This window comes from Neofelis nebulosa, chromosome 18, assembly GCF_028018385.1.
Source record: "Neofelis nebulosa isolate mNeoNeb1 chromosome 18, mNeoNeb1.pri, whole genome shotgun sequence".
In the NCBI taxonomy this organism is placed as follows: Eukaryota; Metazoa; Chordata; class Mammalia; order Carnivora; family Felidae; genus Neofelis; species Neofelis nebulosa.
The window spans coordinates 37721460-37749458 of NC_080799.1; the positions used below are offsets into that span (position 1 = coordinate 37721460).

Consider the following 27999-nt stretch of genomic DNA (forward strand, 5'->3'; position numbering starts at 1 on the left):
CATTAATTTTGCTCTATAAAATACTAAACATTGTAATTAAGTTTTGAATGCTTCAGCCATGCTCGGAACACTGCAGGGTAAGTAAGGATGAGCTGAACCCACTCATGCCAAGTGAGGGCGACAGCAACAGGTCTCATGAGCCATGAGGTCTGAAAGAATCCGAGGATCTAGCTTAAGATGAAGGGAGGTTCTGTTCCCACAGAGTAAACCGTTCAGTTTTAAAATTCAGCCTACACTGTTCTCAAGAGACTGAAAAAAAGAAAATCAATGTCATTTAAAAAGTACCACACAATATGCAATCTTCCATGATTTGTCTGCATCTAAAATGGCACAATCAAAGGCTTCAAAATTCTAGCAGTCAGAACTAAGTTTTCCTATGAGAGAGAAATCGTTTCCCTTTCTACTCCTAAATGTGAAGAGTTATTCTGTGCTCAGGGGGCACAGGAGAGAGCAGGGGAGACAGAGCGGGGGTGGGGGGAGTTACGAGGAGGTTGACAAATCGCATTTGAGATTCAATGCAGTGGAAAAAAGTAACGAATGCTAAAGTTTTTAAAAAGTTTAATGGAGCCAATAAGGCATATAAATCGTGTTCTGGCAGACATTAAGACCTGCTTTCTCTAACCAAAGAAAATGGCACATGTTTTATCAAAATTTGACAATCGAGAGTAAAGGGTACTGAGATTCAGCGTCAGAGCACCAACTAAAACAAAAAACAACCAAAAATAAAAAATTTAAAAAAACCTGTTATTCTTCGGAAGGAGGAACTAGAGAACCAAGGCATAAAGGGAGGGTTATACAGGCGTTCCTCAATCTCAAAATCCTTCAGGAAGAGGGGGTCTGGCCACTTGTGAGCTACGCTTCACACCACACCAAACGCCAATTCCAGAATCTAAATTTACAACGATGGGGAAAAAAAAAAAACAATGGTAACTCCAAATGCATTTCTGGGCATATTCCAAAGGGAAGCTTAAAAGTATTCCTAATACACAGGCTCGTCTGTTTCTATAATTCTTCCTGCTATTATATTCAAACAAAAAAGAATGATCCACTTTTTGCAAAAATTTTCAAATACCTCACTTTCAGTCCTAAGTTTTACTATGGAATTGACTTTTGTTCTGTTGGGGGTTTTTTTTGTTTTAAATAGGGCTATATCTATATGAATACAGAACATTTCTAACATTCCATTCACCTCCCACCCAGTCCATGAATATTATGGTTAACTTAGCAAAGTTTCTTCACAGAAAGATATTATTAAATGGCTGAAGGAATTGCAAACTTTAACAAAGTGCTGTGAGTAATTACTGGAAAAACCCACTGATTTGCAGTGGTCTTTTAAGGATAAAAACAGGAAGTTAACTGATACTGGACTACAAGTTTGCAAGGAAACATTTTCACTGTCCTACTTGATATATAACATAATAATATGATAGAATAAATTACAGTACCTGGCAGGCTGACATCAGTTCTTCATCTAAAAAAGACTATCATTCAGTTCAAGATATTAAAAATGAAGGTGAAGCATGCTCTAAAACATTGTGGCTACAAGAGGTCTTATAAGGGACCAAAAGAGGAATCTACTCAGAACTTTTATTTAGGTCTAACTAACATCTAGAGAAGCCTCCATGCGATTCCATCTTTTCCAGAATGAGATTCCAAACTGCACTCTTTAGGGGAGGGGGGACTGGAGAGTGGGGGGGTTGCTACTTAAGTTGCGATCACATTATTGGCAGATCGAAGACCTTTATCTTCCACCAACTCCAATGGAAAACTGCACAAAGTAGGGCATTCGTGAAAAATGTAGATAGAAAAGGACATGAGAGACTGGAATACCTACCCTCCCCCACCATCCAACTCCCTCTCGCTAATGCTGAGCCAAAAAGGAAGCCCATCCTCCAAGTTCATGACCTCACTACTGTAGGTCCCCCTTGAATGCAGTCTACAAGTTTACATTTACCGTAAGGAACAGTACCCTGCGTGGGAAGTAGTACTTGTCTTAAAACAGGAGTATTTTAAGCCTACGGGGTCAATCTGGGGGGGGGGGGGCACTTTAATAATCATATTGCTACTTTTAGAGCGCTAACACACACAAAGTGAATCCAATAAAGTTCTGTGTATTGATTCAATATTAAGTATTAATTGCATGACCATCATAGCACCTCTTTACATCACACAATCACCAGAATCAGAAACTGCTTGGAAAACTAAGACCAGGGCACAGTCCCATCATTAGAAGTTGCACGCTGTGGACTACAGAGAGACCAGGTGCACGGTACAGGGCCGCTGCAAAAACTGGAAGCCTGCAGATTTGACGAAGAAGCCAAATCGTGGGTCTGAGATCATTTTAGGAACCTGGCAATACTGTTGAAGCAAAATACTCAACGCAGCAGGAAATGGACCAAAAAGAAGAAGAAGGGGAGTGGGGGTGGGAGGGGGTGGGGGAAGCATTCTATATAACCAAATAACATCTGATAGTTCCTTTCCCTTTGAGAATAAATACAGTTAAGGTCACTTTTAGCCTTGGAACGGATAATATGTTTGCCTATGATGATCTTGCTAATGACTACACGATGTCTGATGTCCTCTGCTAGGATTATAGTTTTAAGAAAGCCATGGTTACAAGAGGCATCTACTGTAAATACCTAGAGCTTCCTTTTATGGCAACCACTATAGAATTCACTTGTCTTAAACAGTGAACAAGGGAAGATGGCCTCATGTTTCCTTTGCAATAAGAGTATATGTGGAGGATCGAGTGGCTTTCAAGCAGCATGGTGGGTGTGAAAATGTCTGTAGTTTAGATCATTCTGTTGCGTTTATGGGTTGGTGAGTCTGTAATGACATCGCCACACTGGGCTGAGGTACGCTTTCTAGTTCCACCATTGTCCAAGTGGAGTGCCATTTCTTCTGATATGAAAGTGTTCAAATCGACATCATGGAGTCCATTTCTCCTTCGACTAGCATTCGATCCACTGCTTACATGTGTAGGAGAGCCTGGGGTACTCGAACGCACGCTTATACTAGCCATTGCACCACTAAGACCTAGGAAGAAGAAAAAAGGTTTTAGAGTTGCTCGATTATTTAACCCTCTTGAAAGCAACCCACTTTACTTTCAATGTTTCATAGTGTCAAAGGAGGTCTGCCTGTTTTCTTAAGGAGTCACCAGGGGGCAGTTATGTTTTCTTCTGGAAAAATGAATCGCCGGGCTTTTGGCGTAGATGTTTCATTGGGAAGACTACCACTATTTACAATATTGGTAATTACAACTCTGGGAAGCATATTCTGTCGCAAGCACCATATAAGGTGGATACACAGATCACAAAACCCTCCCATCTACTCTACTGGGTAATATACTGCTTATAATTTATGGCTGAGGACAGCAAGCGCATGCTTTAAATAGGACATTTTGGTTATCCAGAGTCACCACCCCCAATAGATCCCCTAGTACGTGCACGAAGGGGAGCGATGATTTCTAGGTCTGAGTGGGCTCATTCCAACTTCCCCCAAATGATCATCCAAAACCGTGCACGCTGCAGCCCAAAAAAGGGGTCACTACTGAAAAAGTACGCAGGGACCTCAAGCACAAAGTGAGTCTGCCCTTGGATGAAACAAGCTATACGATCGCCCAAGGTCTGGACTTGATTGGTCTCCTCGGGACAACCTCACTTATCATCATGGATGATCCCTCTGAGAAGGAGGTAGTGCCTATGGCGGTATAAAAAAATCCTGCTGCCTTCAAGGTTGAATTAAATCCAGAACAGACCCAGCACCCAACGCTGGACACTCATCCCTCAGATTCCTGAACAGTTAAGGAGGCAAACATATGTTCCGCTCTGAAATGTTCAGGATGAACCTGTGAAAGGCCCAAGAGACGCCAGGAAACATTAACCACAGCGTTGAATTTGAAAACCTAACATCACGAACGGTGGATTTCCCTTACGAACTTCCCCTTACGCTATTCTAGCCTCACACAGGGTTTTTGTTATTGCTTGACTAAATTCATAGACTATGACCTAGGATACTCCCATGTTCCCAAAGAACAGAACTTCTCAGATTTTAAAATGAGCTTAGAGGTTGGTCTGGTAGGGGCCCATTCTAGTTTATACTGTTAATGTGATTTAAATTTGAATGTTGAGAAAAAATTCTCTTTCTACCACATCAACTTTGACATTATTCGGACTCTACAAATACTCTGTGAACATTCTCAGGCTGCAGGCCTCAACAGCCTCCCTTATGCTGATTGTGTTCTGCAGCCCACACCTCTTCCTGCTCTCAAACTCCCTACCTGGTAGCCATCAGCCCCCTCCTTGCTCTGCCTGTGGAAGATGCGTCCTCCCTCCCACTGGTGGCGAGAGGAAGGGTGGGCATGTCACTCCTTAGCTCTAAGCCATTGCAAGGCTGGTGCCCATTTAAAAAAATATAATAGAGGCACTAATCTTGGGAGTACTTCCTGTGTCAGGCAGGTGCTACGTTAAGTACTTTTAATTTTCATCCTCACAGTGATCCTACGACATCCATATGGTCTGTTTGCGGATGGGAAACGGAGGTTAAAAGGTTAAGTAAGCGACCCAAGGTCACACAGCTAGTAAGCAAGAGCTGCAACTCAAAACTTAAGCACAATCTAACGTTCCCCTTGACTGTTACACTCTTCAAGTCAACATGATTTTAGCATGAAGCGGCTACAGGGTCTTGCGCCTGGCCTCTCTCAGGCCTCGTGCTCCCACACCACCGGGAGAGCGGATGTGCACGGCCAAGCAGCTCTGGTAGGTTGGCCAGCGCCTCTCTTCCACCGTGTGCACCTGCTGACGCCTGGCCCCCAGCTCCTCCGGCACCTATTCCGCCCGGAGGCTCCTTTCCTGACTCTGCCTCCTCTCTCCTATTTAGTCTCTGGCTGGCTCCGCTTCCCTCCTGCTTGAAACTCTCCACTCCTTCCTGTCTGCAGCCCGCCAGCTCCTTCCTCAGTGGCCTCTGCGGGGTTCACTTCCACTGGACAAGTTGGGTACCACGCAGGGTGGTGTCCTCGACCCCTTAGCTTACCGACGGGCATCGTTTTCCACAGCACAGGGGATCTCTCCTGTGCACATGGGCCCATCCACAGTTCTAACTGCCTGCTGGACCTCTCCCATTTAACATCAAAAAGGCGCTACACGCTGCTTCTTCCTCAGGCCATGAAGGTTTATTAAAAAATAAATAAAAGGGAAAGAAACATCTTGGGCTCATTTCATGCAATGCGGTACAATCGTGTAGCTTCATCTCCACCTAACGTACATGGTGCCTGGCACACAGCATTCGCTCAATTCTGCAAACAGGGGAGTGCTTCAAAGTCTATCCATTTTGAAATGCACTGAAACCCAAACCTGCTGGCATTCATCCCCTCTCCAAAGCCCGGAAATAAACCCAGGTGGCTCTTGTCTCTTAAATCTCTGCCATCAAGTTTTTAAAAACTTAAGTTATTCCCAAATTGCTGGCATGTTTTTTTTTCCCCCAAGTTCTATGTGCTGTGCTTTCTTTTTTCCAACCTAGCGGCCTGAAACAAACTACTAAAAGGTGTCCGTGAAATTAAAACAAGAACCTTTTCATAGCTGGTTCATAATACAGGAAGTCCTAAGATAATTAGACTGCAAAATTTAGGCCTTCGGCACGAAACTGGGCTAACTTCAGTAATTAATCCCCTTTATCATTGGAAACCATCAAAAGAACTCAACAACCCCCCCCACCCTGAACCCCTCTTGTTAACATAGCAACATGTTTATTAACACCTAAGGACAAATACCCAAGGCTCGCAGAATACTCCACCAGAAGTGAACAGGCACATCAAGCAAACACTTCTATTGTTTCCACTGCTATTCTCCGTGAAAAAGAAGAGACATTAAATATCAATTTGGTCAATTTGAAAATTCCCCAGTAACTGCTGGGCAACTGCCATCTTTCTTCTGTTGAGTGTATGACTGGGGGCTTTAGTTGGGCAGCTCAAGTGCAACCACAATGTGCAACATGAGCTTCCTCCTACCTACTCTCAGCAGTGAAAATTCTTTTCAACATTTAACTAGCTGAAAATCTTCCCCAAAAACACTTTCGTGTCAAAAAAAAAAAAAAATTAAGATTAACAACCAAAAAATATATATTTTAAACAGCCCAAATTTTATTTTACAAACCAATGACAGCTACTGGAAGATGCTTCAGGAAACCTTAGCTAAGCCACATGAACAATCAGGCCTATACAAGTACAGAGAGTCTGAACATGCTTCAGAACTAAAAACTAAGTTGTACAGCCCAAGGGCATACAACTTAATTTCTACCAAAACACACTTTTTCAAAAGGGCTATGGGAGTATCAGTTGACAAAAAGCAGAACAAGTAGTATGATTAGACAGAAAAGTCTCCATTGCTTAATACAAGATAAACTTAGCAGTTTTAAAGTTTCTGCATTCGTTTTAAATGATTAGTGTAGGAGGGAGGGGAAAAAAAAAAAAAGATTAGGATGATTTAATCATACTTTAAAAAGAAAGCTCCCACTGGAGCTAAAACAGTTACAGTCCAGGTTATAGGTATCTAGGTTACATGGTCAAATGTTAAGAGCAGCACATAACTATTATTTTCATACCAAGTTCATGCTTCAGATAATAAGATAATCCTGTTTTCAGAATTAATTACATGTAATTCCAGTTTACCAGCACATAGTTAGATCACATATAGGCACAGAAAGAGCAAATGCAGACCGATGCACCCCCCCCTTCCTCCGTCCAGCAGCCCATGGCCTGGAGGCCGCCTCTACACTCTCTACCTGCTCCCCAACTCCCTAAGACTGAGAGCAGAGGGCCAGCCCCAGAGGAGAAAAGGCGGAGGACTGTCATTGTCGATCCACTCAGCACAGGCTCAGAATGTTCGGCAGATACGCTCCACCAGTTTTTTTCATCTGCAGCATGAGAGGGGATTTGAAATCCCCACAATTTGAACCAAGTGAGAACTTCCTGACTGGAACCCTAGGAAACTGGCATTCTTGCATTTCAAATGAATTGCACTATTCAAATGGCCAGAGCTCCCTGTGCACAAAGTGGTGTTCTGAGGTTTTGAAGCAAGCAAGCACTTGTGTGTAAATGTCGTGTTTGAAATGCACCAAGGAAGGAGTTCAAATCACTGAAAAAAGAATTCTACTAAGATTTTAGTAATTTGAAGTAGATACCACTCCCCACCCCAATATGTAAATTGTAATACTGAATTTTTATTGAAGTAAAGCACACTAAATCAAACCAATTACAAAGATACATGTGTCACACCAAGAAAACATTTTCAGTTATGCTGACAGCCCAATGCTTTTTTTTCAAAGACAATTTTAATGCCATGGGAAAAATGCTCACGACGTTAAAATGAAAAAAAGATACAGTACCATATATGCAGTATGATCTCAACTATGAAATAATTTTAATATTTATACATTGAAAAAAAAAGACTGAAAGAAAATGCACCAAACATTTAACTGTGGTTATCTCTGTATAGTCAGATAACAAGATACTGAATTTTTTACTTTTCGGAAATTTTCAAACTTTCCAAGAGAATGTTATTTGTAAATCAGAAGACTAGTGGAAAATTTAAACTCAAATGTTCAAGTGCTTCGTAAACTACCAGAGGACATTAAGTACTAGGTGCACGAAATGGCTTTGAGGCATGGCTGCATGGACTCCTTTTTCACATCAATGAAAAACTGTCCAAGAAAATTTTACTGCAACTTCCAAACAATTTCGTATCATTGATGGTAGCTTTAGTGAAGTCCTACCCCAGAAACTTCAGCAGCTAATATCTAATCTTAACATAAAGAAATGCCAAGTTTTCATCAAAAATTTTAATGCTGTTAATTGCCTTCATTTTCCTCATTCCCAAAAGCTGGTTTGAACAAAGGCCGTAATTTAGAGATTCCAGCCTTCAGAGATGAATTTTAATTAAAGAAGCTTCTTTGAAATAATCATTTTTCTAAGCATTTAAGAGAGGCGATTGTTTTGGTGCATTAAATCTCTTACATCTTTATTTCCAAATAAGTTTTTAAAAAAATATTTTGCTGTTAAAATAACTACTGACAGTTCTGTTATTTCAGGAAGATGCAGACACGCACACAGTCAAGTCTCTAGCACTGTCCCACACGCTGCACAGGGAGTGTGGGCAAGAGAAGGGAGCACCTTGACAGGTGCATGGATTTCCAGTTAGTCCTCTGCAGTGTTACAAGAGTCTCCTTTACGCTACTCCACCAGTGTAAAATCGTTTAACCTAAGCACCGGTGCGGTCAGAATATTTCTAAACATTTACCTCTAGGATGGAAGGGGACAAGAATCCTTAAGGAAGAGACAGAACCAAGCACAATTACTTAATTTCTTCTTAAATGTACTGGATCTCAGGTGAAATTGTATCAAGAAGCTTTGCTCTCACTGGAATTTCCTAACTTCTCTTCTGTACCACTCTAGAGCACACAGGCCAAACGATGTGCTGACCAAATTAACCAAAGCTACAAAAACCTGTGCTCAGAGGAGTACGAAAACCCTACTGGTTCAAGCTGCCTGGAATCACAGCTTTCCATAAACCCTAGGAGAAGGTGGTATCAGTTTTATACCCTGAGTATGACAAACTAGGAATAGGCCCTACATTTTTCCCAAGTTAAATTCCTACCTGACCTTACACAATTTTCTAAAAAGCCCTACACACCCAGTTTTCTCCATGTCCAAGAATCTGTCAAGCAACTTAATGATTTAAGAGAACAAGAATCACCATGTACGTAGTCCAGAGAAGACTAAAGGCAAAAAAAGCAAGTAGCCATAAATGGAGTCTATGAACTCCGAAGGCAATGTACCGTGCCTCAATCTGACTGCCTAGGTTTGAACACTTCAAATGCTCTCATAGAAATCTATCAGGCTAGAAATTCCTCAAAGACATTACCTAACTCCTCTTTGTATCACACAGGCCCCTGCCACTAGTCTCTAATAGACTGCATGGTATTTACTTTCAGTAAAATGCTGGGCAATAGAAAAGGCTGCATAATGACAATATATACTTTATTTTTAAATGACCACCCCTTCCACGGAAGGATATGAACTGCAGAAATCAGTACTCATAAGACCACAGCCACAAAAAAAAAAAAAAAAAAAGGCAGGATTTCAAACTAAAAAGGATTCAGACTTCAGACTTCAATACTTAAAGAGCTGCTGGCTTAACTCACAAAATGCTTTCTTTGAAAAAACAAACTTTCCTTTGTTTGAAATTCTCCAGGGTCATGTAAATGCTGGGTTGCCTAAGCCTCTTTCAGTACTTACACTGGTGAATGTAGCATCCCACTGCCTTTTTAAAACTTCCTATTTTAAACACCAAAGGAACTTAAAACTGGACAATGGGAGATCCTAAAGCCAAATGCCAATGACAGCAACGGCAGTGCCTATTATGACACGACACCCTGCATGCTAGGGGCCTGAGTCTGAACTGATGAATTTTACAGGACGACCCAGGCCCAGTGATGTTAATTCCTAGTACTTCAGTCAAGAATGCCATCAAAATGACCTCTGGAACACAAACCAAGTGTTTCTGATTTTTACAGAACAGTCTGAACCAGGGCCAGAACCTACAAAGACCATCCACAAGATGATGTGAGGAGGCTTTAATGCCGGTATCAAAAGAGCGAGCGAAGTCTGACTTGGTATCCAGCTCCTTCTCCTAATCAGCTCTCTCCCCCCTTCCAGGAACGTATGCCCCAATCTATGCCCCAATCTTACTCTCGACCCTTTCCTAACCCGCATGATAATGAACAGAACTCAGAACGAGGAGACCAGATTTCATCTAAGGCTTTCCAGATATAACACTAGCTTGGGCAAGTCAAGTCAAAGTCTGTCCATCCAGTAGAAAGCGAACCTCACTAACTCCACAGATTTATATCAAGATAAAAAAAAAAGCACAAGATCCTAGCAAGGAACATAAGTTATAAACAGTAAGTTTTAAATTATCCTTCCCCTCTGGAGTAATATATGCAATTTAAAAGGGCATCCTTACTGAAAAGAGGACGGAAAAAGTACCCTCAAAGGCTACCTGATCTCCAGGTCTACTTTTGCAATAAAATGCCACCCAGAGGCAAAGAGAACACTCTTTGCACAGGACTCAGAACTAACCGAAAATCCCGCTTCTCCCAAGGTAAAAAGGTGTTGTGAAAGGGTAAGTACCTTGCTTGTTTCTCATTTAATCTAACACCTTACAAAGACGACTGCCTTGGGAAAGTAAACCATCTTGCCCAAGGTCATACCGGGAATGTAGCCTACACACAAAAGCCTAAATAAATATTCTTCCTACTAAATGAAGCAGAAATACAGGCCCCGAACCATTCACCTTCAAGCCTACTTCTCAAGGTCCACCCATGGCGAAAACCCCAAGATACAAAATTCATGTATTTTCTGATATCTTTAGAGAAGAAAAGTAAGCCTAGGGATCTTTCCCACCCCACTCCACCCCTAACCCCATGGGGGAAGGACCATAAATGCACAAATATGGAGGCACAGTGGTCAAGAGTGTGTATACAGGCAGATCCGGAATACCTATTCTACCAGTTACTCATCTGTTCCATCACGGCCAGATACGCCCTTTCTTCGTCAACAAAATGGTAGTAACTCCGGGCAAGTGTAAGGTTAAATGAGAACGTCCTAAGCTGAGTTGCTTGCACTAAGTAAACACTAAAATAGCTGTAATGGTACATCATCCGCAAACCCCATTCGAGTCTTGGTTGTTCTAATTAAAGAGTTTACTTTGTAGCTCTCCTAAGGTACACCATTACTTCTACCCTTATTATAGTCATCTGGGGATCTTGATCCTCAACTCTTTCTAAAGGTTCTCTGCACCCACTGTACTATATATTTTCACATAACAGACCTCTGAACTCTGTGTTCAACTTAGAATACATCTAACACCAGGTTCTTTGCCAGGTTCTGGTAAAGGCAGAAACTTTAAGACCAGGCCCTGCCCTAAGGTAGCCCCATGTTGGAAAGGACAGCCAAAGAAGCAAATCTAAAGAGAAAGAGCAGATTAACAGCTCAAGGCTTCAGAAGGGAGAACGAAAGCTTCGTTACGGAAGAAGCGTTTGATCAGTCTTAAAGTATGAGCAGGCGGAGGGAAAGAACTGGAAAAGAGCATGGAGCTATTTCACACATGAGACAGTATAGCTAAGATATCTGACCCACGGTGAAGATCCAATCAGAAGGGCCTTTCAGTGCTGGGTTCTGACTTCAACGTATTTCTCCATCAACAAAAGTCATTTTTCAGTCAAGTGACGAGACAGAAAGGACTGCTCCAGTGGCCTCAGGAAACGCGGACTGGCAACTGGGTCATCTCAGGGCCAGGAAGCAAGAGCAGGAAGATTATTCCAAGAGCCCAGGGTTTATCTTCTCCAAAGAGCCTTCCCTTAACGTACAGCCAGTGTGCACTGTAAAATGTCCCTTTCTGCCCTTAGAACATCATACACAAACCATGCTCAGGACATTAAATTTTCCAAGTATGTGTTGGCCTCAGTAAAAAAGGAAGCACTCACTCTTCATTTATATATTCCCAGAGACAGCACAGAATCTGCCATGTACGCATCTGGATGGCTCCATGAGGAAAAGCCAGGTATTTGCTGACGGGGCGGGAAGGGGAGTCCGCGTGAAGCCCTGTGTGAGAGCCCTGCCTGCAGGGGTGGCGTGGTGGACAGGAGAGAACACGCGCGCCCGGCAGGCCGGAAGTGGGCGAAACTGCAAGCAAGGGGCCTGCAGAAGGCGGCGAGGGCTCGAAACCGCGGGAGTGAAATCTAAGCCAGTCAAGAACCTGAGGAAACGTCAGAGGCTGAAGGAGCAGACAAAGAAAAGACCAAAGAAAAGGAAAACTCCAGATGAGAAGGCATGCCTAAGCCACATCATCAGAAAGGGAGACTGAGAACCACCAAAATGGTCCAGAGGATTTTAGGTCCACCTGAAATCTTCTATTACGTTAAAAATGAGGCGGCAGGTCCTAGCTGCACGTGTAGCACATGCCTGTGTTTCCCGGACTTCTTGGTGAGTTTAAGATCCAGATGACTAGATGCCATGGTACTCAGAAAAAAAGCGACCTATGCTGCAGACAAGAGCCAGAACAAAGCACAGGACTGATTATGTTCTGTAAGCTTCAGTAACCAACAGATCTGACTGAAACTGCTTGCTAACCATCTGATGGATGTATGACTGAAATTGGGTTCGGTCTGAGGCAGATGAGGTACTAATCAGAGGATCTTACTATCACACACAGTGTAAGAAATAAATGTACTGTAAGTACCTTACATCTTTGCCATTTTTCTTCAAATAAAAATGCATATTTTAGATAGATTTAGGGTGCTTGGTACAGGTGTTTCAGAACTGATAAAGAAAAACTATGGGGGGGGGGGGGGAACCGTCCTGTCTTATAAAAAGGGATAGAATGGTGTGAATCCCCTACACTCATGTTTGCGGTTTATAAACTTAAGAAGTTTGCTTCAATACACAGTGCTTCTCCTATGCACCCCTCCCCCACCAACCCATACCCTAAAACTTCATAAATTTAGACTCTCCTTCCAATGCAGATTCCTAAGAACTTCAATTTGACTTCAATTACATTTCACAGATCTGGTTAAGCAAATTATATGCAAAACTAAATTCTGACAAGTATGTGCCCTAATTGAGATGTCTCCAAATATGTTTTCAAAGATCATCTAAACAGCTTTCACTTCAATTTATAGACTATGAAATAAATCAGATCACTAGGACAGCTGGTTACAAAGTTGGTCATTAATCTGCCTTACAACTTAGTTAACAATGCCCTATTACTAGAAATCATTCCAGTCATTGTAAACACTCAAACCAGACTAGCATTCTCAACACATCGATGTCCTCTATAAACCACTATAGGACAAAACACGATGCAATTTATGTTTCTGCACACTCTTTCAAGAGGCCATATTACTAGACTGTTTTAAGACACAAATTCAGGGTATGAACCTTAGGAGTAAGAGTAAAGAGTACACTGAGTCTCCACTATATTCTGGACTTGTGCTAATGGGAAACTTTATTGAAAGGAAAGATTATTTTTCTACATAGCTTTATAATTATGAACTTTCTCAAACCTCACAATTTAAACTTAAGTCAAAATTATAAATATAATCTCTTCTTAAAACTACATTGTTACTAAAACTCCAACAGAAGTTCAGGAAAATAATAAACCACAAGTTGAACAGTCTAAAGAGGGGTTAGGGGGAAGCTGGCCCTTTTTACAAGGTATACAATCGCACTAAGATTTCATAACAGGAGTGGCATCTGTGTGTCTTAAAACTATCTTCTTAAGTATAGAATAGAGAAAAAGGAAATCTTAACGAGACAGGTATGGAATGAATCTTAAATTGCACTTGACGATAAGGAAAATCAGAATGCTTAGAGAGACAACCGCATACGGCCCTACTATGCGCAGACAGGACAGTCACCTGACACTACACACGCTTCCAATCATTTGTTCCAAACTTAACGGTAAAAGATGTGAACTCTGTAACAAAGACCAGATGGACCTCTTTTTTGCCTGAGTTTCAGAGGTTCTGATGCATGACTATTCACTACATGAGACAGTGGCAGTCCTAAGTACTGCATCCATACATCAGGGACTTTCTCTTGCAACAGATGTATTTTTAACTTATCAAACTATCAAAAGGGAAAAACACTTGTTTCCAACCCCAGGTTCTGATGAAGGGTGTAGGTAAAGAATCAAGGTCCGCCAAAGAGAACAAGAACATAAGCATTAAAGCTTCAAGGATATAGATGTCCTCTGCATATATATCCCACCCTTTTTACTACCAGGTTACTTGGTTTTTTAGATGGCCTATACTGTGGCCCAGAAATGTTGACTTCTAACAGGACTCCTGACCTAATTCACTAATTGCTTCTCTCTGCTCAGTCACCTGCACCATTCAAGTTTTCTTTTCTGTATCTACTAAGTCTCATTATTTTGTTGTTCTTTTATTTTCACAGCAGTATTAAATGTCCTGTAAGTACCTCTCCCAGTTCTATCTGGAAATCTGTATTAGAGAGGAACAAACAACAGACTTGTTGACTGCATACCCCAGGCTTCTCCAGTAATACTTAAACCCCTTGGCCAAGAATGCCGCCTTCTGGCAGGTCTGGCCTGGGGAGATAGTGATGGACTGTCCTGACAGTCCTGACTATCAAATCAAGGACCTAAGGGACAAGAGACAGAAGGAAAATCAATCATTCTTACATTTGTCCATTCCCACCTGGGTCATCAACTCTCACCTTTGACAGGCACACTCAGTAACTTACAGGGCCAAAGGGAGTCCCCAGGAGAACAGCCCAACAATTTCCTGCCTCACTTGCCTGCTGCTAACCAGGTTCTCCAGGCAATTGGAAATATAACAGAATTCTGAAGACACAAGAACTTCCTGTTTGACTCAGAATAATAGGAAAACATGTACAATAAGAAGTATAAAGCAATAAATTCTAATCAACGTTGCAAGATTCTGTTACTGTGACACTGATAAGCTCAAACTAACTTTCTAAAAACATTTTTTAGGATAGGCTAGCTAACATTCAAAAATGGCCCAGGTAAGTTCTTAGCTTACATTCTGCGTAAACATTTCTGGAGCATTTAGTTACTAATAAGAGACAAAACACAAGACAATATATCTGGACCTAAACCTAAATGTGTAAAGGGGTCGACAGGCACACTCTTAACCACTTTTCCAAAGAAATATGTTTAAACGGCTTTACCATGCAGAGCTATGGCTTCCCGGAAGGGTTGCAAATCAGTCTCTACAGATGAGCTAGTTTCCGTTGAAGTAGCTCGGTTAGGGGACACTACAGTCAGTCTTGGGGGAGCTCTAGAGTTTCGTGGTGGAGGAACTTTCCCACACAGGAAGCTGATCAAATCTTCTCTACGAATAGTTCTTCTGCGCTTTTTAACCCAAGCCAACACATCCTTATTGCGTCGTTGATAGCCAATCTGAATTCCAATATCAAAACTTCGCTGATGAGTATCCACGCTTTCTGTTAGGAAAAAAGAACAAGAAAAAAGATACATCATGATCAGCAGAGCCATGCAGCATTCTCTCCTAAGAGAAAACTATTTCAGGAGCTAACCAAAATGAGCATCATGAAGATTGGGGTTCTGGAGGTCTATCAGTAATTTAGTCAACTGAATGGTATTTCATCCATGTTTCAAGTGTTATACGTGGCATTAAATCTTCACGGTCTAAATTCAGAGCTAACATCACACAGTCCTAGAGCTTCTGCCTTGTTCCTTAAAAAAATAAGTTTTATTCTTTACTTTAAAAAAATTATTTTAATGTTTATTTTCGAGACAGAGCATGGGTGGGGAAGTGGCAAAGAAAGACAGAGACACAGACTCCGAAGCAGGCTCCAGGCTCTGAGCTGTCAGCACAGAGCCCAATGCGGCACTGGAAGGCACTGGAACTTACAAACTCAGAGATCATGACCTAAGCTGAAGTCAGATGCTTAACTGACTGAGCCACCCAGGAGCTCTGATGGATACGTTATTAAACGTGTATCAGTACTATACTCAGCTTCGCTTTAGGAAAAAAAATATCAAGACGACCTTGAAAATGGTACTATGGTCCCCCTGGTGCAAATGAGGCAACAAGGAAGTGAATTACACCGAGTAACTCTACCAAGGTGTAAGAATACATATGAGAGCTGGAATTTTGCTCCAGAGTCCATGATTCTTAACCACTAAGCTCTACACTCTTTCAGAAAAGAGTGAATTCCTGGGGTGCCTGCGTGGCTCAGTCAGCTAAACGTCTGACTCTTGGTTTTGGCTCAGTGAGATCGATCCCCACGTTGAGCTCTGCAATGACAGGGTGGAGACTGCCTGGGAATCTCTCTACCTTTGCCCCTCCCCTGGTCGTGCTCTCTCTCTCAAAATTCACTTTATTTTTTTTTATTTATTTATTTATTTATTTTTTAATGTTTATTTATTTTTGGGACAGAGAGAGACAGAGCATGAACGGGGGAGGGGCAGAGAGAGAGGGAGACACAGAATCGGAAACAGGCTCCAGGCTCCGAGCCATCAGCCCAGAGCCTGACGCGGGGCTCGAACTCACGGACCGTGAGATCGTGACCTGGCTGAAGTCGGACGCTTAACCGACTGTGCCACCCAGGAGCCCCTCAAAATTCACTTTAAAAAAGAATAAAAGGAAGGAGTGAATTCTCACAATTCTAAATAGGAGCATCACATCATTCAACAGAGAACTAAATATTACAAAGCACTCAGGCCACCTACATTTACCATGTCATTTTGGGGATACACTCTTACAGATCAGTTCAGCACCAAGAACTGGGAACACACTGAAAGCCGCAGCAAACAATTTAGAAGTGAGGAAAAATTAATTCTGATTGACCAGTCAACACCAACACCAAACAGCACAGTGGAAACAGAAAAGGCTTCCTTTCCCTAGTATACACTTGGATTCTGCTTCCAGTCCCCCAAAAGTTTCCCATCATTCATAATCATTCCCAAAAGACCTTGCAACTAAAATCTCCAACTGGCCTCCCAGTCTCCCTGTAAGTACTACCCCTCCCTGTATATACTAAGCCCAAGTTTTCAAAAAAACAATCCCTGCTCTTCCCATGATTTTACACAGTTGGAAAAAGAACTGGGAAATTTAAGCCACTGCAATTTATTTTTAGTTGGACTGCTCTGCTAGCAGAAAATCATGAGTATACTTCTAGTGACATTAAAGAAAATGGTTTCGGGGTGCTTGGGTGGCTCAGTTGGTTAAGCATCCAACTTCAGCTCAGGTCATGATCTCATAGCTCATGAGTTCGAGCCCTGAGTCAGGCTCTGTGCTGACAGCTCAGAGTCTGGAGCCTGCTTCAGATTTTGTCTCCATCTCTCTGTCCCTCCCCTGCTTGTGCTCTGTCTCTCTCTCAAAAATAAATACATAAATAAAAAGTTTAAAGAAAAGAAGATGGTTCCAAGGCACCTGGGTGGATCAGTCAGTTAAGTGTCCAACTCTTGATTTCAGCTCAGGTCATGATCTCAGTTTGGGAGTTTGATCCCTGCATCGGACTCCACGCTGATGGAGTGGGAAGAGCCTGCTTGGGATTCTCTCTGCCCCTCCTCTGCTCTCTCCTTCTCTCTCAAGAAAAGAAAAGAAAAGAAAAGAAAAGAAAAGAAAAGAAAAGAAAAGAAAAGAAAAGAAAAGAAAAGAAAAGAAAAGAAAAGAAAAAAGAGAAAAGAGAGGGAAGGGAAGAAAAGAAAAGAAAAGAAAAGAAAAGAAAAGAAAAGAAAAGAAAAGAAAAAAAGGGAAAGAAAAGGAAAGAAAAGAGGAAGGAAGGAAGGAAGGAAGGAAGGAAGGAAGGAAGGAAGGAAGGAAGGAAGAGGGAGGGAAGAAAGGAAGAAAAAGAAAAAAGAGCTGTGTTCCAGAAAGAAACACAATAATCCAGACATCACAGAGAATCTCAAACTGCTATGAATTTGCATTATTAAACAAGATGGCAAGAGGGCAGCACAAGCAGAACTTTATAACACGGCCTGTTCTTTAGATGACAAATCCCTGTTTAAAAAAAAAAAAAAAAAAAAAAAAAAAAAGTTTTTTTAATGGAAGAATTTGTCCATGGGAGCACGCTTTAAAAATAGTAAACTCAGGGGCGCCTGGGTGGCGCAGTCGGTTAAGCGTCCAACTTCAGCCAGGTCACGATCTCGCGGTCCGTGAGTTCGAGCCCCGCGTCGGGCTCTGGGCTGATGGCTCAGAGCCTGGAGCCTGCTTCCGATTCTGTGTCTCCCTCTCTCTCTGCCCCTCCCCCGTTCATGCTCTGTCTCTCTCTGTCCCAAAAATAAAATTAAAAACGTTGAAAAAAAAAATTTTTTTTAAAATAAAAATAAAAAAATAAAAATAGTAAACTCCAAGGGCGCCTGGGTGGCTCAGTTAAGGGTCTGACTTCAGCTCTGGTCCTGATCTCACAGTCCATGAGTTTGAGCCCCGCATCAGGCTCTGTGGTGACAGCTCAGAGCCTGGAGCCTGCTTCGTATTGTGTCTCCCTCTCTCTCTCTGCCCCTCCCCTGCTCGCACTCTGTCTCTGTCTCAAAAATAAATAAAAACATTTAAAAATTTTTTTTAAAAAAGTAAACTCCATCCCAACTTTGAGAAGAAGATTATTCTTATTTTAAAGATAGAGAAAGCAGCTTGGGAACGAAGTAATTTCTCTAGTATCTCATACTAGAACACCAAGTTACAATGTGAACGAACAGCTTCTGATTTCTCCTTTCATCAGAAACAAAGCAAGCGTGAAATTCATTTTAAAGATAAACAGCATTTAGGAGTATACTATAGCACTTTCCATCTCTTAAAGACTCTACTGAAGCTAATCTCAGGACTAGGTAAACTCTAAGATGACCTTGGGAAAGCCAGATCTAAAAAGAAAAGATTCTGAAAGCACCGGAAGCATTTTCAGAGAAATCATGTCTTTGAGCAAAAACTGATCCCATGCCACAGCACCAAACATACGTGTGTACCTAGTAGCAACCAGGTTTCTACAAACCCACCCTACCTAAAAGAATGATTATACTCAAGCTCATAAGTGGAGAAGGGGGTTTCCAAACAGAGTGAGGAAATTTTATTTTTCAAGAACCAAATGGAAGCAGGCCCAGAATTGGAAGTACAGAGGGGGGAAAAGTTGGAAGTGCAAAAGGAGTACAAAAAACAAGTGCAAAGGAGGGCTGCACAGCGCAAACCAAGATGAAGTAGTCGTGTAAATGTACACCTGGCAAACCAGACACCAAAAAATTCTCCATAAACTGGATACAAAACTCAAGGGCCAAAGGGAGGGGGCCACCAGAAGCGGTTATTTAAAAAAAAAAAAAAAAAAAAAATGACAATTCAGGGAAGAAAGCTAAATTTTGGTTTGTTCTGATGGAGGACACAAGGAAATCCCAAAAATCAGATCTGCAAGGGCCTGACTTTTTTTTCTTTTTTGAAGTAGGCTCCACACCCAACATGGGGCCTGAACTCACAACCTTGAGATCAAGAGCTGTATGCTCTACGAACTGAGCCAGCCAGGCTCCCCCAAGGAGGGCCTGATGCTTCAATCACAGATTTGAACAAAGTTGGAAAACGCAATTATTCACCGGTTTAGATGAAAGACAGTTATGTAAGTTGTGAAGCTCTTTTAAAATTTACATAACTAAAAAAAATGTCTTCCTAATTGACCAATTATTTCACCTCAGAAATTCTGAGCCTGAAACAACAGAACCAACCAAGAACACACTAAATATGAGGCATTTTCTAAAACATGGACTTTTACAGGTTAGAAGGTACAGGAAGAGAAAAGCAAAAAGTGACATTTAAGGTCTTCAGGTACACCCTTTTGCACTGCCGGGCCCAACTTGGTTTTGTACCATTAACAGCATATCCTGAAAGGCAATCCAATCACCTCACCACCCAGATTAACCCAATCTCAGTTACTTCCCTAAACAGAAAACGTCACATTGACTGACCCTAAAGCATTTCAAATACAGTCCTTATGTTTAGGACTTTAAACTGTTGCTTGGTTGAAAATAAAATCCTCCCATCATACCTTGCACTAAACAGGAGACACATGAATACTTACTGGAGCATCTTAGGCCTGACTAGGCTAGATTTTAACGTCATCACAGGTTGATTTAGTGAACAGCAGCACCATAAACATGCGCAAGGATGGCTTTCTGAAGGCTCTCAGCCCAAGACTGCTGTGACTACATCTGAACCTTGACAAACAGACATCCAAATTCTAGAAATGCAGAGCACAGAAACTGTGGGGACAGTCTTATGTGCAAAGCTATTTTACTGAAGCCAAAAAGCCTCTGTGCAGCAGGGCCAGAAGCTTGAAGGTTAGGCAAACCCCAAGGGCATCAAAATGTCAACCCAACCTTTAAGCACAACACATTCATTTCCTTATTCAAAACACAAATGGACTCGGACAAGTCATGGTAGATGTCCCATGTTTCATATTTAAAAAAAAAAAAGGTTTTATATAAGCAGCTGAAACAGAATTCCAGATTTTTACAGGTCTAATCCTGTCCCCACTGGCAGGGGACAAGAGGCACAGAATCATCTGATTACCGAGATGAAGACCAAATGCACAATTTTGTTACTAGCGACACCGACAAGATTAACCCAATCTCACTGTTTATAGCTTTTTGACACTCACAAACCTTATGGGAGTTAGCCAGAGCAGACCTCCCCATTTCAGAGACAAGGAACTGGAGCTGAGGCTCAGAGGGCCGTGCCTGGGAGTCAGGTGAAGGGACACAGTTCTTCCCCAACCAAAGAGAAACCGTCTCCCACTCTCCTTAGGGGGTCTACACACTGTGAGAACACACTGCTAGACCAAAGTAACATTTGCAAGGAATACTAATGACTAAATATCTGAACTTAGAAACGCGTCGGCACTAACCAACCAGTCTGCCACAGGGCAAGTAAGTATGAAAAAGGTTTCGGGGCGCCTGGGTGGCTCAGTCGGTTAAGCGGCCGACTTCGGTTCAGGTCATGATCTCACGGTCCGTGAGTTCGAGCCCCGCGTCAGGCTCTGTGCTGACAGCTCAGAGCCTGAAGCCTGTTTCAGATTCTGTGTCTCCCTCTCTCTGACCCTCCCCCATTCATACTCTGTCCTCTCTCTGTCTCAAAAATAAATAAACGTTAAAAAAAAAAAAAAATTAAAAAAAAAAGAAAAAGGTTTCATTACATACAAAGATCTGAGCTACAGGCAAAATAAAAGCCTTTTCCAACAGTTTTGAGAAAAGGACTCCTATATTCCCTAACAAAGCAGTGTATCCAAAAAGAAGCATTCCCTTGTAGCTACTTAGATACTCAATTTTCACCCAGCACACACAACAATGGAAAGGAGCCAGGGAAGAAATGCAGTGGCCTCATCTGCCTGGCATCCAGTCCTCACCCTGCCTCTCCGAAAGGGATTCCAAAGTTTCTGTTTGGAGAGCTGTAGGGAGAGCTTTCTTCACATTCACTCAAGAGGTGGAACACGTGGTTTAGTGCTCATCTCATCTGCACAGCCCCAAACAGTACCTATGATACTGGTTCAGATTAAGCATGTGACCCAACTCTGGCCAAGAGCCGGTAGAAAGAAGTCATCTGCTGGCAGCTCCCGGAAAAGAAGCGCCAGGGCTCGTCAGCGTCAGTGAGTGACCCGAAGACGCAAGCCGCCAACGAACCGAAACTAGCCCCAAAACAAAGCTCGTGCTTTGCACATGCACGTGCACACACACAGTGTAGAGAGCTGAGAGCAGGACAGACTGAATTAAATCCATCCTATCCTCAGCCTTCCAGCCAGAGAGGAGCCAAACCATGCCCACACCACTGAAGCCTGTCTGCCTTGTAATTTCTGCTTTATTTGCAACCAAAACATCCTTTTACAGAAAAGTTGTATATAAGAAAAAGATTGTCGGGGTGCCTGGGTGGCTCAGACAGTTAAGGGTCCGACTCGGTTTCAGCTCAGGTCCTGATCTTGCGGTTTGTACGGCCAATACCTGCATCTGGCTCTGGGCTGGCAGTGTGGAGCCTGCTTGGGATTCTCTATGCCCCTCCCCTGCTCGCGCTCTCTCAAAATAAATAAACTTAAGGAAAAAAAAGACTGTCTTCTACAAAAACTGACAGAATCCACAAGGGATATTAGTGATTGAGGCCACTACTCCTTATATTAAAAATAAAACTTAAGACTTAGAGAACAATAATCCATATTAAGGCGTTTCTGAACAAAGCTTCAAAGGTCAATAATGGGTTTTTTACAGGTGAGTCACAAACCAAGTCCACAAAGTCAAATTTTAAGGAGATGAAATTCTATTTATCTCCAAGTAGAACATGCTTTCTCTGACCACTGATTTAGACACCAACTGCTCACCACTGGGCCCAAATTCTCAGTACATCCTGCTCACCCTCACTCCACATATGGTCTAAGATTGCTACACGGAAGTGAGACAGCATATTATAAAAAGGATTTGGCATCAAGATATCTCAAAAATAAGGACTTAAAGGGCATCGTGCTATTTTTCTCACCTGCCAATCCAATTTACATTTAGTACTTTTAGGGAAAGATAAAAAAGGAAAGTACTTCCCACTAAGCTTTTTTCAACACAAGAAAAAAATGCAAAGACATGGGGCACCTGGGTGGTTCAGTCAGTTAAGTCTGACTTAGGCCCAGGTCATAATCTCACGGTTCGTGAGCTCAAGCCCCAAGTCAGGCTCTGTGCTGATGGCTCAAAGCCTGGACCCTGCTTCGGATTCTGTCTTCCTCTCTCTCCACCCCTCCCCCATTCATGCTGTCTCTCAAAAACAAAGGCGAAAAAAATTTTAAATTTTTAAAGATTAAAAAAAAGAAAAATGCAAAGGCAAAAAATAACCTAGAATTTCTTCCCTTTATCTTAAGGACTTCCCAGAGCCAGAAAAAGCTGAAAAACAGAACTTTAATACCAACAAGGTCAACACTCACCTTGCCCCAGATACCCCAGCACTAAACTCAGATCTTGTCCTCTAAGGTTTGGGTAACGTATCCCCAGTTACAGGGGAAAAAATGAAGGAGCACAAATGGTGAAGCATCTCCCTCCATTACCTGTCTTCAGAACCATACAGCTAAGTACTGACAGCCCAAAATCCAAACTCCGACAATAGCAGCAGTGCTGCTTGCAGTGCTGGCTTTCTTTAAGCACTGCTAGAGTAGACATGCCCCCTGGGCAAACAGTGCTCAAGGGGAGAACCAGAAACATCTTTAACCCCTGAAGAGCATCAAGAGAAACCTCCCAACACAGATGATAGAACTCACTATGCAACTCAAGTTTGTGATGCAGTTTTTAAAAGTCAACACAAGGGCACCTAGCTGGTTTAGTCGGTGAAACATGTGACTCTTGACCTCAGGGTCATGAGTTCAAGCCCTACACACTGGGTGTAGAGCTAACTTTAAAAAATTAAAATTAAAAACTATTTTAAGGGGCACCTGGGTGGCTCAGGCAGTTAGGCATCCCACTTCAGTTCAGGTCATGATCTCACCGTTAGTGGATTCGAGCCCCACATTGGGCTCTGTGCTGACAGCTCAGCGCCTGGAGCCTGCTTCAGATTCTGTCTCCCTCTCTGGCTCTCTCCTGCTCACACTCTCAAAAATAAACACTAAAAAATTTAAAATTTAAAAAAAAAAAAAAAAACTATTTTAAAGATAAACGGGAAGGGCATCTGGGTGATTCCATAGATTAAGGCTCTAACTTCACCTCAAGTCATGATCTCGCAGTTCATGGGTTCAAGCCCCACATTAAGCTTTGTGCGGACAGCATTGAGCCTGCTTCGGATTCTTTTTCTCTCTCTGCCCCTCCTCCACTCACTCTCTCTCAAAAACATTAAAGAAGAAAAGTCAGCTAGGGAAATGCTGAGAAGTGGCCCTGTAGGGTGAGAGCAAGCATTGGCTCAAGGGCTCTGCTGAAGAGCTAAGGTACCTGCAGCCACTTTAGACTCACCACTGAGGCCCATGGGATTAGCCTTATCCCAGGACAACCACCAGTCCAACCTCTCTTCTGGGCAAGGACCACCCCCCCTCCCCAAAACAGAAAGAAGTTAGCATTAGGTAAGGAGACCAGTACTTTCCTACTGAGGAATCAGGAGACAGATTGCGACTGGCACCCAGGAAAATGCAGGGGGTATTTATATTAATATTTCAGTATTTATACTGAAATAACTTCAGTAACTTTTCGCTCCCCTCTTCAGTTGCAGACATCAGAAACTGTACCAGGCCAGGAACAGAACCTGACTGAAAAATAAGCAAACATCGCCCTCTTTATATTTACCAAAACAAGATAGAGATGAGAACCGACCATCAAGATTTTTTCTTCCCCTTTCCAAAAGAGGATACCCAAGTCTGGCCCTACTCAGTGGAGTAGAAGGAACCACACACTCCATTTTGCTGAATCCTGTCCACGATGAGGGACAACTCACTCTCCTCTAAATCCTTCGAGCCGAGCCAAACCAAACTGACACTTGATTTTTCAAAAAGCCCACAAGCAACCAAAAGATCCTCAGTTAAGCTTTTACCACCATTCTGAGCTTCCAATGTGCTCCCTTTAGGGGTTATCAAGAACCTGGTACAAGTGCCAACCTCTCTGTCCCCGGACTGGAAAAGGAGCCATTTTTAGCTTTAGCTTTAGTCTTTCATCATATAAAATACTTAAGCAGTGTCCACTTAAAGAGACCCTCCAAATCTTTCCCCTTGTAAATTACATGTAAATGTTTAATCAGAGCTATGAAGGATGATTTAGATTTACCACTACTCCAGGCTGTATGCACTGGTGACACTACCTTGCTAATTGTACCAGTTCTATTTAAGGTACCTAATTATTCCTACAGCTGCATTCCTGGTCCCCAAGCACTTCACCCTGAAAAAGAGGAACGTGAGGCTCTGCAGAGCATGATCCTTTCTCTGTCAATCAGTTAAGACTATGCTGCCACACTACCAAATACCACAAACCACAGCTTACCTTTCCTAACAGGTAAAGAAAGACAGATTTACCTTTACAGTAACACAACACAAAATACAACGAGTTCTAGCAATCTAATACTCACAATAACCCAAGAACATCACGTGATTTTATTTTTTAAAAAACTGAGGCGCTCTCATTAAATCTTCTGAACAGAAACAATATATTACAAAAAGTAATTTCAAATCCAGTAATCAAATTAGGGATAATTTCAGAGTTCAGCTTTTGAACGCATCTTCTCACCTAAGGCAATATACAAAACTGCCAGCTTTAATTCTAAAGAGATACATCATAAAAACACACAACAACACCAAAAACTGAACAGAAAATCTAGGGGACATTCGTATTTTTGCATGACCTAGGCAAAGAGCTTGGCATACAGAAGCACCAAAAATGGTGCCATCCCCCAGCTTCAAACAAAAAGCAACTGCAACAAACAAATGAACGAACTGTAGTAGCTCTCACACAACAAAATGCTACTCAGCAAAAAATAAGTAAAAAATAAAAAAGGAGGGGCAGAATTCACACCTTCAGTATGAACTCAAGGGATCAATCTCAGAAACATGGGAAGTGGATGAAGCCAGGCACAAAAGACCGCATACCATAAAGCTCTACTCATGACCCAATGGAAGTGAGAAACTATATACTACACACGGCAATCAGATCAGCGGCGCCGCGGGCTTGGGTTGGAGGTAGATGCTTTCTCTCAATGTAGGTTTGTCAAATTTGAGCTACGATTCTTAAGAAGACTGACTACACAATATCCAAATTATACTCCAAGAAAGGAGTTTTTAAAACAGGTACTAAATATTTCAAAATTCTCTGGATGAAAACAAGAGCCATTCCAGACAATGCTTAACACCCTCAAGCACTGATAAATGTTAGAGTAATTCACTCAAAAGTCAAAATTTAAGGAACTCACCTACATAGAATCAAAGCTGACCACTGAGACAACATTTAATCGTTTCCTTTTTCTCGCAAGCCTAGACTGAGTTCCTCCTTCCCTGGAATTAACATTCCATTCACCAGTTTGTTTTCAAATTACTGTCCCCCAAAACTGCAAATTCCACCCAGAAAATCTCACAAGAAGGGACATTTTTCCTATAGAATGCTGCCACCATTTCCACATTCTTACACAAAAATGAGAACCTGAAAAGGCAGTCCACAGCCTGTGCTTCAACTTGTTTTGACAATTCTGAAGTGCACATAGTCCATTACCGTTACCAGCAGCTTCTACAAGTTTGAAAACGTTTGATTTAATTACATTTTTCCTAAGATTAACAAATTCAAATCCTTTCTCCATAGGAACCTTAACCCCAAAAGACATCAAATCCAAATTTCCAAATCTTCAAAATCATAAGACACAAAATCTAATGCCATGGTTACTGAGAACGCACAAAGAGCAAGAACCTTTACTTACAGATCTTCTGGTCACTGGGAGGCGGGAGATTAGCCCCAAAAAAACACTATCAATAAAGCACAAATCTACGGACACAAACTCTGGTAACACGTTTCCTGCCAACAATATACAATCAGATAGATGGCAGCTCTGCAAGCAATTATTCGAGGTTGCTAGGGAAGAACAGTACGTTAACGTGCGCACAGATTATTCCCATTAGCTGATTTTCAACGCACTTAAATGCTACCAAAGTACCTTGGTCTGAGTTGCCTAACTCTCAAGAATCCTTTCCAGGAGCTGCTCACGTCGGTCTGTGGCACCAAACCATAAAGCCTTTTCTTCCCTGGGCGACTTCTGCGATGAGAAGCTGCACCCCTCTCGGCTTCTCAACCTCAGCACTACTGACACTCGGGGACGGGGAGCACGGTCTCCTGCAGGGCAGGATATCCAGCAGCCCCCTCTCGGCGATGACATGACGTTCAAAACTGCCCCCAGCGTCAAACGTACCCGAGGCAGGCGAAGAGGGGGTCAAACGCCCCAGCTGAGAATCCGTGCTCTGGCCAGGCCACCCCCGGAGCTCTCTCCCCACCAAGTGCTCCAGGCACTCGGCGGCCGGGTTCGGCCGCAGAAAAGGCTCGGGCAGTCCGGGCCGGGATGTCTACCTCCCTAGCAACGGAGGACTCAAGCCCTGACGCAGGCTGCCCTTCCCCTCAGGCGGCAATGCAGCAAGGTTATCTTTACCTTTGTAGAGGTTGGTGACGGCGGTGGCTGCGTTTTGGAAGGGGACCCAGAGAGAAAGTCCTGGCTGCTGACACACTCGGTCTGAAAAAGTGGGTGAGGGGTGCAGGGGAGAAAAAAGAAACACAAAAGACACAGAGAGAGAGGGAGAGACACAGAGAAAGAGAGGTTATTTGGGCGTCAATCACTCCGAACGGCCATATTAGGTTTCGCCATTTTGTTCCAGGGTTTCGGGATCCCACACTCGCTGCGAGGACGGCAGGCAGGGGGTCGCGGCGGGGTCGAGGCCGAGCCGCGGGGCTCAGAGGTGCAGCCCCCCGGGGCCGAGCCGCGCCCGCCGGAGGCGCCCCCTCCCGGTCCCCGCCCCGAGGCCGGCTCCGGACACAATGGCCGGCCCCGCCGCCTGCCTTCGCCATTTTGTGAGTGGGAGCCCCTCCCCGGCCCTCCCGGCCCGAGGGGCGCCGGCAGCCGAGCCCGAGGCGCGGGCGGGCCCCCGGCGGCCCCAAACGGGAGCGCCCCCAGCGCCGGCCCCTGCTCAGCCGCGGCCCGCCCGCCGGGCCCGCCCCCCGCGCCGCCATCTTGTGAGGAGGGGGCGGCGGGGCGGTGGCGCGGCGGCAGGACCAGGGCGGCCACCCCCGGGGCTCTCCGCCGACCGGCCGGCCCCGAGGCGGCCGAGGCGGCGGCGGCGGGGCGGCGGCGGCAAGATGGCGGCGGCGGGCCTCACCTTTGTAGAGCTGGGCCACGGCGGTGGCCGAGTTCTGGAAGAGGTGCCACAGCTTCTGCTGCTTGTGCTCGGGCTGCGCGGCGGCCGCCGCCTCCTCCTGCAGCTCAGGGGGCAGCTGCTCGTCCTGCTCGGCCTCGGCCAGGCACTGCCGCTCCCACTTGGAGAACCAGTGCTCGGGCCCGTGCTCCTGGATCTCGGCCTCGCCCTCCTCCTTCCGCTCCTCCATCCTCCGCGGCCTCCCGCGGCCTCGCCGCCGCCGCCGCGTCCTCCTCAGGCGGGGCCCCCGCGGGAGCGTCGTCGTCGAGCGGCCCGGCGGCGGGGCCCAGCGACCGGCGGCGGCTCCTCGCGGCGGCCCAGACCTCCTGCACCCCGACGGCCTGCGAGCCCCGCCCCGCGGCCCCACGCAGCCCGGGACGACCCCCGCCCCGGGCCTCCCCACCCCCGGGCTTCGCGGAAGGTCGCCGCGGCCCGGACGACTGCCGCCGCACCTCGCGTCGCCGGCCCGAACCCGTCTACCGCCCGCCCATGGCGCCGCGGCCCTCCTAAGGCCGCCGCCGCTGACCGCCTAGCCCGCCGCACAGCCCGGCCTATGCCGCCGAGCCCACCCCGAAGACTGAGGA

At 44.0% G+C, this 27999-nt stretch overlaps 1 protein-coding gene across 1 annotated transcript; it reads right to left on the reverse strand.

Moving 5' to 3' along the window:
• Window positions 1-541: 541 nt before the first annotated feature.
• HAPSTR1 (HUWE1 associated protein modifying stress responses) lies at window positions 542-27991 on the reverse strand. Its single transcript, XM_058711157.1, has 4 exons — window positions 27380-27991; window positions 26659-26739; window positions 14765-15040; window positions 542-3036 (listed from the first exon to the last, which is right to left on the reverse strand). The coding sequence occupies exons 1-4, from the start codon at window positions 27603-27605 to the stop codon at window positions 2792-2794; spliced, it is 828 nt and encodes a 275-aa protein (XP_058567140.1). The 5' UTR covers window positions 27606-27991; the 3' UTR covers window positions 542-2791.
• Window positions 27992-27999: the final 8 nt, after the last annotated feature.

Coding starts and splice junctions, on each gene's coding strand:
- HAPSTR1 (XM_058711157.1), bottom strand. CDS start 27,605: ATGGAGGAGCGGAAGGAGGAGGGCGAGGCCGAGATCCAGGAGCACGGG. Junction 15,041..26,658: donor CGTCACCAACCTCTACAAAG/GTAAAGATAACC, acceptor TTTTCCTAACAG/AAAGCGTGGATACTCATCAG. Junction 3,037..14,764: donor GGAAGCCATAGCTCTGCATG/GTAAAGCCGTTT, acceptor TCTTCTTCCTAG/GTCTTAGTGGTGCAATGGCT.